General features: G+C 39.1%; 1 protein-coding gene across 5 annotated transcripts in view; it reads right to left on the reverse strand.

Annotated features, from left to right (window-relative positions):
• Positions 1 to 5,703: 5,703 nt before the first annotated feature.
• LOC124137222 (glutamine-rich protein 2-like) overlaps positions 5,704 to 18,264 on the reverse strand; it is a 49,818-nt gene continuing 37,257 nt past the window's right edge. For 3 of the 5 annotated variants that reach the window (XM_046503425.2, XM_046503428.2, XM_046503430.2), the window contains 5 exons: positions 15,440 to 15,604; positions 14,052 to 14,159; positions 12,764 to 12,820; positions 11,151 to 11,262; positions 5,704 to 10,406 (listed from right to left, as the gene is read on the reverse strand). In XM_046503425.2, coding sequence (XP_046359381.2) covers positions 10,047 to 10,406; positions 11,151 to 11,262; positions 12,764 to 12,820; positions 14,052 to 14,159; positions 15,440 to 15,604 — 802 coding nt within the window. In that variant the 3' untranslated portion in view covers positions 5,704 to 10,046. The remainder of the gene's footprint in view (positions 10,407 to 11,150; positions 11,263 to 12,763; positions 12,821 to 14,051; positions 14,160 to 15,439; positions 15,605 to 18,264) is intronic. The other 2 variants (XM_046503426.2, XM_046503427.2) reach the window with 1 other exon arrangement.

The raw sequence follows: 18,264 nt of genomic DNA on the forward strand, positions 1-18,264 counted from the left end.
GGGTTGAGCAAGCAAGCGTGATGTTGGACGTCGCTTGGGAATTGTGTTTAAAGGTTCAATTTCAATTCACTTATTGACACAATGTGATCAAAACGTTCTAGGGAAACGTGAAAATTGTAAAAAATGGTGAAGAAATGTGGAAACGACGGAAATGTGGAAACTGGCCAGTGCGGTACAGAAATGTGGAAACTGGCCAGTGCGGTACAGAAATGTGGAATCTGACCAGTGCGGTACAGAAATGTGGAATCTGACCAAAGCGGTACAGAAATGTGGAAACTGACCAGTGCGGTACAGAAATGTGGAAACTGGCCAGTGCGGTACAGAAATGTGGAATCTGACCAAAGCGGTACAGAAATGTGGAAACTGGCCAGTGCGGTACAGAAATGTGGAATCTGCCCAATGCGGTACAGAAATGTAGAATCTGACCAAAGCGGTACACAAATGTGGAAACTGACCAGTGCGGTACAGAAATGTTGAATCTGACAAATGCGGTACAGAAATCTGGAATCTGTCCAGTACGGTACAGAAATGTGGAAACTGACCAGTTCGGAACAGAAATGTGGAATCTGACCAAAGCGGTACAGAAATGTGGAAACTGACCAGTGCGGTACAGAAATGTGGAATCTGACCAGTTCGGTACAGAAATGTGGAAACTGACCAAGGCGGTACAGAAATCTGGAATCTGACCAATGCGGTACATTCTGTACAAAGTGGTACAGAAATGGGAAAACTACATGTTCAGAGATGTACAGAAATGGGAAAACTACATGTTCAGAGGTGTACAGAAATGGGAAAACTACATGTTCAGGGGTGTACAGAAATGGGAAAACTTCATGTTCAGAGTCGTTCAGAAATGGGAAAACTTCATGTTCAGAAGTGTACAGAAATGAGAAAACTACATGTTCAGGGGTGTACAGAAATGGGAAAACTACATGTTCAGAGATGTACAGAAATGGGAAAACTACATGTTCAGAGGTGTACAGAAATGGGAAAACTACATGTTCAGGGGTGTACAGAAATGGGAAAACTACATGTTCAGAGGTGTACAGAAATGGAAAACTACATGTTCAGAGGTGTACAGAAATGAGAAAACTACATGTTCAGAGGTGTACAGAAAAGAGAAAACTACATGTTCAGAGGTGTACAGAAATGGGAAAACTACATGTACAGGGGTGTACAGAAATGGGAAAACTACATGTTCAGAGGTGTACAGAAATGGAAAAACTACATGTTCAGAGGTGTACAAAAATGGGAAAACTACATGTTCAGAGGTGTACAGAAATGGGAAAACTGTCAAATGAAAGGAAATAGAAATGTAGAAACTGTACACACTGTACAACACAGAAATACACGAAGTTTAATACAGGACCGATTGGCACTAATATGAAAGAACCGCACTGCACAAAACCTTCAAATTCAGTTCGTTATGTCCGAAGTTAATCATGAACATATATTACCACTCCTAGTGGAGTAGCATTGGGTTCGGTATAACGGACAATATCAGCGTCATCACACTTAGTAACATCCACCTCCCTGGTCGATCCCTAGCCGCGTCATACCAAAATACGTTTAAAGATGGTACTTGTTGTTACCCTGGCGAGCGCTCGGCATCAGGGGATTAAACAAGGACTGGTCGGCTCGGAGTCAGTAAAATAATACTGTGTCTGAGTTGGGTATTAATGTTTAGCTGCGCCATGATATCGCAATCGCGCGCGCAATCACATCGCTATGCAAGTACAATAACGTTGAACGCGACGTTAAAACCCATTTCACATAACCTCACCTCGTCATATTCGGAATTAACTGTGCATGACTTGAAATATTTGCCAAATCCTTTGTTTCATCAACTGTTCAACTACAGCATGTCTGGGTCATTGTCAGTCAACTGCACCCTGGGACGTGTTAGGGTCAACCAAGCACCCAGGAACATGGTCGTCTATCGAGATTAATGAAAATCTGAAGCCTTTACCAATTGGAAAAAAACTCCTCAAATTGTTTGTTTAGACCTGAGTCAACAAGGTTAGCCTGTTCCTGGAGTTACCGTTGGTCCGCTATGTTGAACATTCTCGTTACAAATAAATCCCTCACGGGGCTGCCGATGAACACGACTCGTGAAATAGCGAGATCAACTATCATTTTACGTTAGCTTCACTTATAACGTTCAACGATCCGACTGCACAGTCGCGTAATGATTTTATAGAAGGCTGCAAGAGTTAATTCCCCTATCTACGTATTCCTGTATACCGATCTCTCTCTGAGATAAGAACTTTTGATTTCAGGCACGGAAGTATTAAAGCCCAGGGCCTAAACTCGGGCTTTATCACCATTTCGGACCGGATATTTTATCCAACATTAAGCGCTGGGGTTTAGAACGTAAATAATACAAACGCGACCGATGACTCCATTTCATTTCAGAATATGATATTCTTATAATACCGTCACATTCCATGTGTTTCGAAACATCCGCTAGAGGGAATTGCTCGAATCTTATTTATTAATCTAAGCCCATTGATAAAAACAATAAGAAAATTTGCGTTTATATGAGCTAAATATACGGAGGGGCTTAAATACGTGCATTCCTGACCCGTGAAGATCCGGGTAGAGAATAGGTCTTCAGCAATCCATGCTTGCCATACAAAGGCGACTATGTTTGTTGTAATAGGTGACTAACCGGATCGGGTGGTCAGGCTCGCTGACTTGATGCATGTTATCGTATCCCAACTGCGGGATCGATGCTCATGATATTAATCACTGGATTGTCTGGTCCAGACTCGATTATTTACAGACCGCCGTCATATAGCTGGAATATTGCTGAGTGCGGTGTTACAAACAAACAAACAAAACAATACGTGCATTCCTGCCAACATCACAGGATAAGTATAACTTAAGTAATGAAAGCACGACTATTTACGGGTGACGCTTTTTCTCTAGAAACAAACACATGTACGCATAATGGTATCATTGGGAGGCAACGGGGAATAATGGCACCCACGATCATACGAGTAGGTTTCTTGCACAGAGGAACACAACTCTTCACAGCTTGGTGCGGCGCCTTGCACGACTTGCTTCCGTACCTCGGAAAACAAAATTCCAAACCAGACTGGCTCTTTTTAGATTTTACTGACGCTTTGGTGACTTTAATTATCATTAGATTAAAATAGAATATAAAACGTATCTGACGTTCACTGTTTGCCTGGCTATCAAACCACATTTTTGAGTAACTAATAATAGACAGTAGGGCTGTGACGGGTAACTCGGGTACCCGGGTCGGGTGGGTACTGAGTAGGACCCGGGTACCGACAGGACTACCCAGACCCATCGTTAGTCACGTGATATATTGTTTAATGACAAAAAATATCCAGAACTCTATGGTTACACTACAAGTCACTAATGTTCGCATTTCTTTCTGACTATGCACCCATACCTTCTGAATTTTCATATGGTTGAATAAAGATACAACTTAATTCAGCTTCAGTGTATGAATGACCAGATTGTTTAATACATGTATCTAAATACGTTTTGCCAGGGCTATGTTCAAAATGTTCTCAATCGGACATTTTGAGACATCTCCGGAGACTTACAGTGGGTACCCGGGTAGGGTCGGGTAATAGGGTAGTGGGTACCCGGGTAGTAAATTTGGACTCGTTCCAGCCCTAAAAGACAGATTCCATCTTCGACGTTTCAAGTTATGATCTGGAAATCACAGTCAGGCGACATTTTACTTCAGGCTCCTTCATATATACCCTTAAAAAAGGTAGGGGATCATGAACTATAAATGTTTTTACCAAGTATTATAACAAAGATAACTGTTGACGACAAAGACCCTAGGCAAGAATGTTTATGTCTGTAGAACCAGAGACCATATAATAGATATTATATGGTCTCTGGTAGAACTAACACCAAAATACATCCTGTAGTTTGCATTTGCCTCCTGCAGTAGCGCCACGCACGAGCGAGTGATGTCATTCCGGAGTTGAACACCTTCAAGGCAGGTCGATTAATCCCTGTGGAACAGTATTTCTGTCAATCTTATTGATTCTGCTTATCATACAGTTGTGGTTTACTTGATTTCATTCCTTGTTTGTGTAAGAACGAGCGACGCGGCGTCTGTAACTCGCGGAGCGTCCACGGGCATGCTGGAAACTGTTTGGAATAAGAGTGCAGTGGCCAATACGTGCAATGTTTCCCGGTCTGTTATTAGCAGACAAGGGAACAGGTACCAACAGACCAAAGACGTTGACGATCGATCCGGTTCAGTGATTCTCGGGTTAAAGACGAGAGTAAAGGATCGATTGATCCGAAACCAGGCTCTACGAAATCGAGCTCAAACGGCGAATTGCTGCAAACTTTCATCATTGAGTACGAGTTACGGGTCAGACGATTAGAAATCGTCTACATGCAGCTCATCTCCATGCTCGACTGCCACGTGTTGTGCCGACACTCACAAATCGTCATATTGCCAACAGTCGTCAAGTGGGGTTAGCGTCGTTGGTCACATGTCATGTTTTCAAAAGAGTCCCACCCGATTCACTTTGCACTTCTTTGATAGGCGTGGTCGGTTGGTCGGTTATTGTAAGGGGTGGCATCATTGTGACTGAGCGAACCCCCCTCCATTTAAATCCTTGATATTACCCCTTTCATGTACTATGCTGGTACAGTATTCTTCACCTTGAAATTACCCATTCATGTACTCTGCTGGTACAGTAGGCTTCACCTTGAAATTACCCATTCGTGTACCATGCTGGTACAGTAGGCTTCACCTTGAAATTACCCTCTACAGGATGGACTATGGGGATACAGTAGGCTTCACCTTAAAATTACCCATTCATGTACCATGCTGGTACAGTAGGCTTCACCTTAAAATTACCCATTCATGTACCATGCTGGTACAGTAGGCTTCACCTTGAAATTACCCATTCATGTACCATGCTGGTACAGTAGGCTTCACCTTGAAATTACCCTCTACAGGATGGACTATGGGGATACAGTAGGCTTCACCTTGAAATTACCCTCTACAGGATGGACTATGCTGGTACGGTAGGCTTCACCTTGAAATTACCCTCTACAGGATGGACTATGCGGATACAGTAGGCTTCACCTTAAAATTACCCTCTACAGGATGGACTATGCTGGTACGGTAGGCTTCACCTTGAAATTACCCTCTACAGGATGGACTATGCTGGTACAGTAGGCTTCACCTTGAAATTACCCTCTACAGGATGGACTATGCTGGTACAGTAGGCTTCACCTTGAAATTACCCTCTACAGGATGGACTATGCTGGTACAGTAGGCTTCACCTTGAAATTACCCTCTACAGGATGGACTATGCTGGTACAGTAGGCTTCAACTTGAAATTACCCTCTACAGGATGGACTATGAGGATACAGTAGGCTTCACCTTGAAATTACCCTCTACAGGATGGACTATGCTGGTACAGTAGGCATCACCTTGAAATTACCCTTTACAGGTTGGACTATGCTGGTACAGTAGGCTTCACCTTGAAATTACCCTCTACAGGATGGACTATGCTGGTACAGTAGGCATTACCTTGAAATTACCCTCTACAGGTTGTACTATGCTGGTACAGTAGGCATCACCTTGAAATTACCCCCTTCATTTTATACTATGCAAATAGAAGAGGTTTCATGTAAATCTCTTAACTGATAGAAAATCGACTTGAAATGCCAACACAAAAACATTGGTAAGAAGAGTGAGAAATATTTATTGTGTCAGTTTCTAGATCCCTGCAAACCAGGTATAAGCAGAGAGTTTCAATGTTACTGATCTGATACTCACAAAACACATTCCTGTAACAAAGATGTTGTTTCCAGGGTACAAATCAAACTTTTGGTACCTTGTCTTGAAGCATTATACTAAATGAACATTTCTGGCATAAGTTTGCAAAGAACATGCAGGAGATCTAACAGCTGCTTCCATTATACAATATACAGCAGCACAAGATTAGTGGTTGTACAAAAATATATTTTCAAAATAAAAATACCATTTTCTTTGGCTATAACACAGTTTGGTTCTATAGTTTTGATTCAAGAATGATGTTCCTACAGAAAACAAACTGTTGTAAAATGCCTACACAACAATCAAATGCTGAGATACTCAACTTAAATACAAATGCTGATAAATATCTCAAGATAAGTATTAAAGCTTAAAACTCTATGACTTCATCAGTAGTGTTATAATGCTGATATAAACAATTCATCGACCTACTGGTATGCTGCATCACACATTACTGAGGGCGCCAATCCTCTCTAGACATCCGGCATACCACTTTATTTATCTTGGCATTGAGTTCTTCAGTCATACCAGCGTACACAGCTGGTACAAGTAGATTAGACTGGGATTTTCACACAGAATGCATGACCGTGAATGCTCATTACCTTAGGGCTAAAAATATACTACACAACATTTGCTAAGGACCAACAGTCATCTTTACAGGTGTGATCCTTAGCAAATGTTGAGTAGCATATATTATTGATTTGTAACTCTTTGCAAGACAGAAAGTCGAAAAATATATTTCAAGATTGAAATATTGGCACCCTTGTACCAGATAAACATTCTGGAATACAACTAAACAGGGCTTGACATCCAACATACAAAAATGGGGTTGGCACCCTCATTATTTTAATACCCATGTTGAAATAAAACAAAATGTCAGACCTGAAAAGATACGTTGTGGTTCCTATTTTATACCGTCCCTTTAATGATTTGTTTTCAAGTCTAATGTGTCATAACTTATTTATATCTTTTGAATTAAAGGTGTGTATTGCCATCACACAAAAATGAGCTCCGAGTCATCAACCCTTGTTTTCAAACTTCCAGGACAAAATGCCGAAAGAAAGTACCGGTAACTCAATACACTTCCTGGACCTAATGGAATTAGATACTATGGCCATTTATTCCACAAAAATGGCTATAAAATGTATAGTGTCAGTTCAAACAAAAAGGGGCAGGACATTGGTACCACAAGATCTTTTCAGCTTCATCTTTGCAGATCATCTGATGCTGATTAAAACAATTTAGTTTCACCTCAGAAATAAGCATGCATATAAGTCACTATGACAGCCAGTGCAACATGCAAGGCCAGACTACTCTCCACACACATGGCAGTTTCCCACTGTCGGCAAGGTAAACAATGACAAGGATATTTGCAAAAACAACATAACAGTACCTCAAACCCTGTATGGACAAGAATGTCAGGCCAATCTAATGTCTTGTTTTACATATGTCCTTGGTCAGGATTCACATGGGGTTAATGTCCTTTAAAACAACCAAACTCTTTTGATATTTCTTTTTGACAAATGTACAAACTTGAAGACGTCAAAAAAGCATAGTTTCAGTCAACAACAGTTTTTTTTAATTATTTGTGAAAAAGGTAGGCTTGTCTGTAAAACTAGACAATAAATTAATCTGGATTATACAGTATAACCGTGCAGCAGTTCTCACTTACAAAAGCAGCTCAATGAAATTAATGCAGTCCAAAATACACTGATTCACAGACTCCAAACCAAAGAAGAACTTCATGAACTCTTTCAAACAGATAATCAGTGTTGGGTGTGCATATAATCTCTTTCATTTACTTCAAACTCTCAGTTTTGTAATGTTTATATGGAGGGTTTGTCAAATGTTTATGAAAAAAGGGTTTTGAATCAGAATAAACGATCTGATTGTAATGTGGTTAGTAAATGCTAACATCTTCACAGTTTGGACATGTCTCTTATGATGTTATAAGATCTTTCATTGGCTACTGAAAAGAATCATTGATCATAATCATGATCATTTTCCCAAACCTTTGTACCAGTTTCATAGTCAATCAATTCTCACACTCAAACAAATACATATATGTAAACTAGACATCTCACACACATGTATTAAACCTGGTCCATTCGGCGCAATCAAGACAATTTTAAGAGATGATCATATCTCACATTATTACCTACGAGGGCAAACATAAAAATCATATGTGCGCTAGGGTCATATCACATCATGAGACAACAGTGTATTGTTTCCGCCATCTGGACTGCATTGTTGACGTCATTCGAATCTTATTGTGACGTGAGGTGGGAATGATGTCACACTAGAAACGATGTCATATCTGAAGCTTGTTGACGGCATTTAACAAATTGTGGTTCCATGCTCATATGAACACTCCTTAATATCCTCTATTAACTGGTACATTACGACTGGGTTGATCTCCAAATGTATCTCAGTGGTGGCGATGACTGTAGCCTTGGTTTATGTCTTGTGTTTCTTCTTCTGTTGTAATGATTATTTAGGTCTAACCTAGGATCTAAGGCTAAACAAATATTCATTGTTCTCGGGCACTGGTGCAGCCAATCTTCCACATGAGGCCTAATAAAAATAATTTTGTAGTTTTGATGATTAAAAATCAAAAAAGGTAGGTAGGTAAAACAACCCTGCAACATGGTTGATGAACTACTGTAAAGTTAGCAATGTTTGATATATATTTCATGTGTGCTCTTCGTCATGAACAGTGAGTACCACTGGCATCTGCACCTACATTGGGGCGACTTGGGTAATTCAGGGCAACACAGTGCAGACCACTTTCTCCTCCCCCTCACCCTCCATAAACAAGAAGACCACCCCACCCCACCTGTTTGTATTTCAAGTCATTAGTAATTATTTAGACTTAGTTCTATCCAAGTAAGCACATACTAAACCCATCATGTACAAAGCTGATAATCAACACGATATGCAATAGTATCACAGTCTCTGGTTGCATAGTGGCCAGTTCCTATCACATGTCTTTTTGTCCATATATACAATACACTAGAGATACACACAAACAAACTAATTCTGTAATGGGACATAAAACAACACAAGAGGTGAAACAGATTCAGTGATGACTCTGACTTGACTACTCAGCAGCCTCATCCCAAGCAAGACAAGCTCATACCATGGCGGCCCATCTCTGTCATCTTTGATCTTCAGTCATGAATATTGATATTCTCAAAGTTTCCAACAGGACATATTAAAAGAAATATCATTTGTATGTTGTGGGCTGACAAAAATCAACAAATGACTTCATCTGATCAAATTTAAGTGACTTAAAATATCTGGTTATAAGATTCAGTACAAAAGCTCAACAAATAATGCATAAAAGGGACAATGGGTAAACAAAATATTGTCTGACCAAAAGATTATCACAGAAACATTTGTACATGTCTTTCTTTTGGCACAGGTCATCCAACTTGACCTTTCTTGGTCTTAAAAATTCAAAACAAGATATACTCAGAAATATGAAGGAAAACAGAGAGAAACAAATAGCAATGGAAACAAGTAATAATACTCTCAGGAATATCAAACTCAAGAAACACTATATCATAGCTGAATATAAACAGATTGCACATATCATAGCAACAAAAGAATAAGGTAACAGAACAAAACATGAAATAGATAAATACTAATGATTACGATACCTACCATTGCATACAAGTTGAATACTGTTTGAAAACACACGCAGTAGTATCAATTTCTTGATCACACTTCACTACAACTAATTGTCACTCAGGTTGTATATTGCATGTACATTTCACGAGTCCGCCTTGATTACGAGTATGTCCTTTATTGCAGTAGATATTCTACGACTGGAATATTCCACACTGACCAAGTATTCATGGAGCCATCAAAAATAAAAAATGATTTACATCTTAAAAAAAAAAGCTAAAAAAAATATTCAATTAAGTTTTCATCAGATCAAGATTTACAAAATATATGCCGAAATTACCCTCATAAAGCTTTTCATCCTTTTATGAAGAAAATTACTAGATCAAATCTGATGATTATTTTCCTGTTACTGTATCAAAATTCCTAAAAATCAAAATAATTTTCCATATTAAAACGAAAATATTGCAATAGACTCATAGTCTTAGTATAGCAGAAGGGTGCTACCATTGATCAAATGCATCATGCAAAATGATAAATTCATAGCAAACCAGATGATGATTCAATAACTTACATAGTATGTATCCTATCTACACACTGACAGCACAAGATACATCCCTGATATTTAACCCTCTGTCTGTTCCTCCATCATATCAGGTGTAGGAACATCAACCCGAATAGCTTCAGACTCCACAGTTATCTGCCCTTGATCTGTTGGGCCGCCATCTTGTAGCATAGGGTCCTCTTGGTAGGGCGTTGTTGTTCTGGACAACTCCAAGCCTGACTGCGCAGCTGACGTTGGCTGGGTAGATTGTGGCCTTGATGGAACTCGCCCTGAGACAGGTCTGGGAGATGCTGATCCTCGGGCTGACATTGGTCGTCCTCTCATGCCAGTGGGAGGGGTGGGAGATCCTCTGACAGGGTCAGTTTCCAGCCCAGGTATTTTACGCAGAGTTCTTGGGGTTGCAGGTGATATAGGGGCGACCTGTAGTCACAAATGTGTTCGTGTTATACACCAATATTAGTTAACGTTAGGCAGACACGAATCAAAACACTACAAGAATGAGATATTCCAGGCAAGTCTTACATCAACAGCAGACAAAAAGGAAGAGCTAGGGTAGAAAGTCACAGTTCACAAATATACTGCAACCTACAATAGTGCACGGACAAACATTGGACAGAATTTGGTACTATTTGATCATAATAACCATAATTCAAGCAGTGATGTATACATGTATGCATAGAACATAATTATAGAAGTTATTAAAACATGAAATTCATTGCCAAGGATCGTCATTGAGAGATGTCTTCTTACTTATATCAAATAAATTCCTACAATTGATTATATGACAGACTAGTCTTCTGGATAAAGCATTTGAGATGGCACAAATAGGTTATACTACTGGTACATGCTGCATGGAAGATTGTTGTTGTTTGTTTGTTGTTTAACGCCACACTCAGCAATATTTCAGCTATATGACGGCGGTCTGTAAATAATCATGCCTTGACCAAACAATCCAGTGATTGATATCATGAGCATTGATCCACGCAATTAACATGCATCAACCAAGACAGCGAACCTGACCACCCGATCCTGTTAGTCGCCTCTTACGACAAGCATAGTCGCCTTTTAAGCATAGGTTGCTGAAGACCTATTCTATTCTCAGGTCCTGCATGAAAGAAAACTCAAATATTGTAATATATGCATTATATTAGTTCAAGACTCTACCTGATTGGACTGTTGTGGTGAAATCTTGGATGGCATCTTAGCCTCAATCTGCATCCGCTCTACTCGGCCACGGTAGATGTGACCGTCCACTCCCTGCACATCCACTTCCTCCCTAGAAACACAGAGCTTGACGTGACACTCAGTGCACAGTTAAACAATTCTTACACAAGTAAGGCGACAAGTTATGAGTTGCTGCTGAAGTAAGCAGTAACAGATTTTGAGTTGGAAAACAAGATGGTCTACGGTCCGTCCTTTGCAAGTGCCTGTCACAAATCATGTACGGTACCCCCAAAATCTGCAAGTGTTTAGTCACACTGGTGACAATGCAGCATATACAAGGATGCCACTCACACTTAACTATGATAAAATCATTGACAAATTTGCTTCAAGCAAACATGGAAAGCTGGTCCCTCTTGTTCAAGAGTGATAATCTGAAAGTTGACAGAATGACGAGTGACATATCCTGATGTAGGTTGGTTGGTTGGTTTGTTGTTTAACGCCACACCCAGCAATATTCCAGCTATATGACGGCGGTCTTTAAAAAATTGAGTCTGGACCAGACAATCCAGTGATACATAGCATGAGCATCGATCCACACAATTGGGATCGATGACATGCATCAACCAAGTCAGCAAGCCTGACCACCCGATCCTGTTAGTTGCCTCTTACGACAAGCATATTCGCCTTTTACAGCAAGCATGGGTTGCTGAAGACCTATTCTACCCCAGATCTCCTGATGTAGGATACTACAAAACCACTTCTTGCAGTGTATTCAGATATCTTCAAAATGTGTCTGGTATGTCATAGTTGTAATGACAATATTGAACTTCCAGCATGATTTCAACAATTCATAGTTGATTGAAATTATCAGTTTGTTTGACAATTCTTAAAGTGTGGTAATATGTTGAAACTTTCAACTTGGTGAACACTGCTTGACACAGCTTCCATCCCACATCTACCATACCCCAGCTATGTGCCTGATAACAATTTATTTGATTTTCATCCCTGCCTGCAATCCATAATTCTATTGTCCCATGTACCTACAGACGAAGAAAGTCCCTAAGTTCCCTTCTTCTCTACCTGATGAAACAGACCATTAACATAGTCCTATCAAACATACATGCTTCATGTGAATCATATTTGTTGACAGTTAATGTACACCAATGCCTTGAACAGATTGCTAAAAAAAAACAGAATATGTTTACTCTTTAAAAGACAATAATAGAATGCCTCTCACCTCCATTTTCTTTGAAATGGGTGGAAATCTAATTCTCAGTTACGTGGCCTTAGAGCTAAGAATATACAACTCAAATAAGTCCTCACTTGGGATTGTATCAAAAATATGACAAGAAATACTGCTTATGTATAATAAAATTCTGTTTCTTTGAAAGGAAAAGAAACTACAGAAAACTAGTAAAAGTAGGTAAAGAATTATAAAGTAATGAAGTGAATATGTTGATACGAAGATACATATGCAGACATAGATATGTAGAGAAACCTGCTGGTGTCAGATGCGCCAACCCTTCTCCCATCCCTTCCATGATTGAATCTGCACTAAAACCAAACATTATGCCGAGGAATCTCAGGGTATGTGAGCACCTGGCTAAACTTACTTGTAGATAGGGTACACTGGTGCCGGTGCAGGGTCGGCATCCTCCTTGAACAGATTGCTGAAAATACACAGGTGTGAGCCATCATGTTGTCTCACCATAACCATACGACAGGACTTGTGTTTGAGTTTGTTTGTTTGTTTGATATTTAACGCCGCGCTCAGCAATATTCCAGCTATATGACAGCAGTCTGTAAATAATCGAGTCTGGACCAGACAATCCAGTGATTGACATCATGAGCATCGATCCACGCAATTGGGATACGATGACATGCATCAACTAAGTCAGCGAGCCTGACCACCCGATCCTGTTAGTCGCAGACAGGTTAGAGGTTTCACAGTGCTTTAAGGCTGACAAGGAGGAATCCAACAAGTGTTTGGACCCACAACACAGTATACTCTGAGAACATCCAGCATGTCCTGTGAATAGTTGTTGTTGTTGTTGTTTTAATAAACACCTGAGGAGAAATTTCTTTTTTCAAACATTTTCAGGAACAGATTATTATTTTCAAAAAACTAAATCCCAGGCCCATGTTTCCAATATTCTCTCAAAAACTATCTTCTACAAATTTGCCACAACAAGCACACATATGTTCACAGGGGAGTAATTCATTTAATAAAAAATTTTAATTCAAGTGTCATGTGGACACAATTGACAACTGACACAAATTTTGGTAAGGTATCCCACTTCACAATGTAAAGCCAAAATTACCATGTTTAGTTGAAAAGTCTTGTAATGAAATGAACACAATGCCCAAAATGTCTTGAGAAAATCTACTGAATGAAAACAAAATATTTCACTGGCCCAGAGCTACAGATAAGTTGCTTATTTGCGTAAAATAAAACCCAATTACTTTCAATTAACTTGCGTACAAAAACGCATGAAGCTTTTTCAGCATGCATACAAAGGAGTCAATTTCCGAAACACAATAACGAGCTAGTTTACTTTCCAAGTCAAGGCTGTATATTTAGTACAGTTATCATGGTTACATACATCTAAACCATTATTACATGTTTTTTTTAAATCTTAAAATGTTCACTCTTCGGGGGAAATACCCAATAGAGTGATGAATAGATGAGAGAAAAAATATTGGTTACCCAATGAAAAATGTAATAACGCAATTAAAATAGAAACCCTAGAGTTAAAACTCAATTGCTCAAAACGTTATCTGGAACTCTGCTTGCCACATTATACCTTGTCTACAACACCTCATAACCAGTCATACTGCAATGTACTATGGCTGTCAGATGGCGTTAAATGTGCATTTCAAAATTCATCTGCTCAAACTTACTTCATCTGCGTCATGCGAGATACCCTCTTGTGGGGGTAGGTTAGAGTGTGGTTCCCTCCGCACTGTCGTGATGTGGCGTAGTAGTCAGTGACATCCTGCTGGTTGAAACTGAGGAGGCAACAATTAGATGGTATTTGATAGTTGCATCGCTCATAAATAATGCAAGGCTTTTTGGTTGCATGTAAACTAAAAGAAACCAATCAATATTCACCAACAAGGAGTGGTTTAATTTGGGAGCATCATTAGATGAATATTACATATAAGAAAACTGTAGATACATATAATATTGAAAAACAGTTAAGGACCACCCGAACCTTTCATATTACTACAGTTAATCTGTCATGCCTATAGAAATATGAAAGAATCATGAGGTCCTTATGGCGTGACAGATTAACTATAGTTATGTCACTAATATAAGTGAGTGAGTAAGTATGATTTTACGCCGCTTTTAGCAATATTCCAGCAATATCACGGCGGGGGACACCAGAATGGGCGTCACACATTTTACCCACGTCTGGAATCGAACCCGGGTCTTCGGCGTGATGAACGAACGCTTTAACCACTAGACTACCCAACCGCCCATTCACTAATATGAAAGAATAGAGTGGTCTTTTACTTTCTTTAGTCACACATTATGGCCAGATCAGCAGAAAAGACAAACTGCAGTGTTGAAAGTGAAATTTCACCTCTCATACCTAGGTCTTGTCTAACTTGAAAAAGCCAAGTCAACAGCATGGACATTTTGGAAAATAAACAAACAATGGTAACACACATTTATTCACGTACAAACAAGCTTGAAAACAAAATACTTATATCTAGTTGACCATGTATATACCAGCATCTCCCAACTAACCAGGAATAATTAACAAAGCTGCCATAAACATTAAGGATGAGTTTATTCTATCTGTTCCAAGATTCCATCATGTCTGAAATATTGCCAATGATGTGATAAACCTTTATAATATATTTCCTATCTAATAAGCACAATGATGTCATATTTAGCTGTATAGAGAAACCTTGTTAATCTGCACCCCATTAATCCTGAAACCCATCCTTCCAGACAATTACTGCTAAACACTTCCATGTAAACAAATCGACATTACTCGGTACTCATGATTCTTTAACCAGAAAATTTGTTAATCCAGATTAATGTTGGTGCACTGTATATATTCACAGACATACATCATAGACGACTTAATTCGCCTACTTTCTCAAGCAGGGCTGAATATTGTTTGTCATAATCAATGCAAAAAACATCTGGTTAGTATCAAGGCAAACAAAAACTTGTTAGCACTGAACAATCTCCTCATGAAATGCAAAAACATAAAGAAGTGAAAGAACGGAATATGCTGGGAGCTCCAATAGGAGACGTTCCCACCCTGACTTACATGCCGTGTTCTCTCCTCTGATTGCGAGTTATGGCATCTATGTCCTGGCCAAAATGAACAAGGTACGCCTTCAAGTCGGTACGCCTCATCCTGGCCAGCGATTTGTCAGCAAGAGCACGCTCAAAATTCACCATATTGGTGCCATGATACCCACTACAGTTAGAACTGAGAGAGACAGAGAGACAGAAGAGTGAGTGAAGAACGAAGACATAAAACAGTACAGTGGAGCTGTCACCTTTCAAAGGGTAGACGTTCTACATGAACTAACTTCACAGTAAAACACCCATGCCAAGGAAGGGAGCATTCATGCAATAGTTGGGTCATAATTCAGAACTTAGCATTAATTGTCATCAAGTCATATCCTTTTCCATAGACCCATAATGATCACTGAGATACCATATCTGTATTATCAGGGAATCAGGACCTGTGCAGTCTATGACTTCAGCCACTAGGGATTTATCTAGGATTTCAAACTAAATGCCAATGGCAGGAAGATTAGGAATACCGTATTCGACCCATTAAGGGCCCAGGGCGCATTATACACGAATTAAGAAGTTTTGATGTTTTTCCCCCCATGGAAAGACATTACTGTGAGCACGTAACACCGGAAATACCATGTCAACAAATCCATACTGAAGTTCGCAAATTATTCATGTAATTACACTGTCTGGCTATAAAAAGTGTTCTTTGTATATCTGGACTTTTGTTTGTAACTTATTTCATTAATTTTATTCAAAATTCCTTTTAATATTGTTTTAATTAATTTCGGCGAAATCGTGTGTGAAGCGATCGGAAGATCACACAACTCACCGTTATTAACAGCAACCACGGTCAGATTACCGCTATTGACGCCTTGAAACGAACTTTAGTTGACAGAGAAATATAAATACCCGGCAATAGCGATCAGCTGCTTCGCTTAGGGTTATTATTATTTTAAATATGTTTAGTAAAAGCTGCATCTAAATTAACAAGATATTGGAATATATTATTCCTGATAAAAAAATAGTTTCAGATACAACTTTTGCTGATCCTTGCATTTAAAATCCTGTAAAGTTATATCATTGGGTGTGTCTTGACCAAATCACCGGTAGATTCCAAGAAAACGTGTGTACAGCTGATTGCTGTGTCCAGCTTAGTTTACGAGAAAATGCACAAGGTAATCTTAATCCCTGTATATAAAACAATGCCTAGCTGAACAAAAAATACAATTTAAACGGTAAATCATCATGTCTGGTGATTTTTTTTATCTCAAATTTCGAATTTGTACTGACGAAGTTTCTCATCACCTGTTAGTTTGCCAGACATCCCTGAAGGGGTACGGTGTAATTTTTTTCTGCACATAATATTCAAAGTCACAAATATCTAAAATAAACAGAATACAGTCATGTCCCGCTTATACGGACTTGAAATATCCGGAAACCTCGGTTCCTGGACGATTTTCATTTAAAACGAAATAATTACTACCGTATTCGACCCATTAAGCGCCCCTCCCCCAATAAGTGCCCCTCCACCCCTCCCGGTTCCGAAAATTTATATAGAATCTTGTAATTATTTCGTTTTAAATGAAAATCATCCGGGAACCAAGGTTTCCGGATATTTGAAGTCCGTATAAGCGGGGCATGACTGTATTCTGTTTATTTTAGATATTTGTAACAAAAGTCCAGATATACAAAGAACACTTTTTATAGCCAGACAGTGTAATTACATGAATAATTTGCGAACTTCAGTATGGATTTGTTGACATGGTATTTCCGGTGTTACGTGCTCACAGTAATGTCTTTCCATGGGGGAAAAAACATCAAAACTCATTAATTCGTGTATAATGCGCACCCCCTTCTACACAGCTGTGTTTTTTGGAGAAAAAAAGTGCGCACTATTCTCAAGAAAATACGGTAAGGCTTACTGATGAATTTACGCCAATTTGACTCTGAATTGGCCCCAATAAGCGCCCATCCCTTCTATCTTTTTTTAAGCGCACTGGGCGCTTAATGGGTCGAATACGGTATATAAATTTTCGGAATCGGGAGGGGGGGGGCGCTTATTGGGGGAGGGGCGCTTAATGGGTCGAATACGGTAATCATTATTTCGTTCAAAATTGGGATTTCTTTTGAAGTGTATGTTTTTTCTAAAAAATTCAGAGGTATTTTAACATTGCTTATAAACCTCCCGTGACGTCCTATTGTTCTCCAGTCGTGTTTAATTTCATAAACAGGGACATTGTAATGTCCCTGGGATTTTATATAATATCCCCGGGATTTTATAGGATATTCAAGTCATATCTGCTATATAATGTGTTATAATATCCCAGGGATTTTATATAATGTCCTGGGTATTTTATTAATATATCTTCCGTTCAGATTGTAACATGTAATGAAATGTAAAATCAAATGACAAATGTTTTTTTTATACTCCCGAGGATCGAACTCGCAACCTTAAACTTCATATCTGTAGCCAAGTGAGTGTACTACTAGGCTACAGAGGCGCTGATAAGCCACACTGCTTTTTAGAATGTTCTTTTCAAGATCTGTACGCCAGCAACAGATATTTTACGCCCAATTCCTAAGGTTCATGGAAAGGATGTTCGAAACATAAAAATGTTGATAAATGTTGTTTTAAGTTTCTTTTCTCGGTTCATAAGTTAGATAAAACACTTCCCCTCAGGTTGTTATGATATTTAAAACCCTTTCCCTCGGGATGCAGGTTTTAAAAATCATAACAACCCTCAGACGTGTTTTATCCTATACATACAATTCAATAGCATAAAACAAATCATTAGGCATCTTCCCATTATTAGTCCTGTCATCAGTTAAGTACATGTCATGCCT

Source organism: Haliotis rufescens, unplaced genomic scaffold (assembly GCF_023055435.1).
Source record: "Haliotis rufescens isolate VD_foot unplaced genomic scaffold, xgHalRufe1.0.p SCAF_11, whole genome shotgun sequence".
In the NCBI taxonomy this organism is placed as follows: domain Eukaryota; kingdom Metazoa; phylum Mollusca; class Gastropoda; order Lepetellida; family Haliotidae; genus Haliotis; species Haliotis rufescens.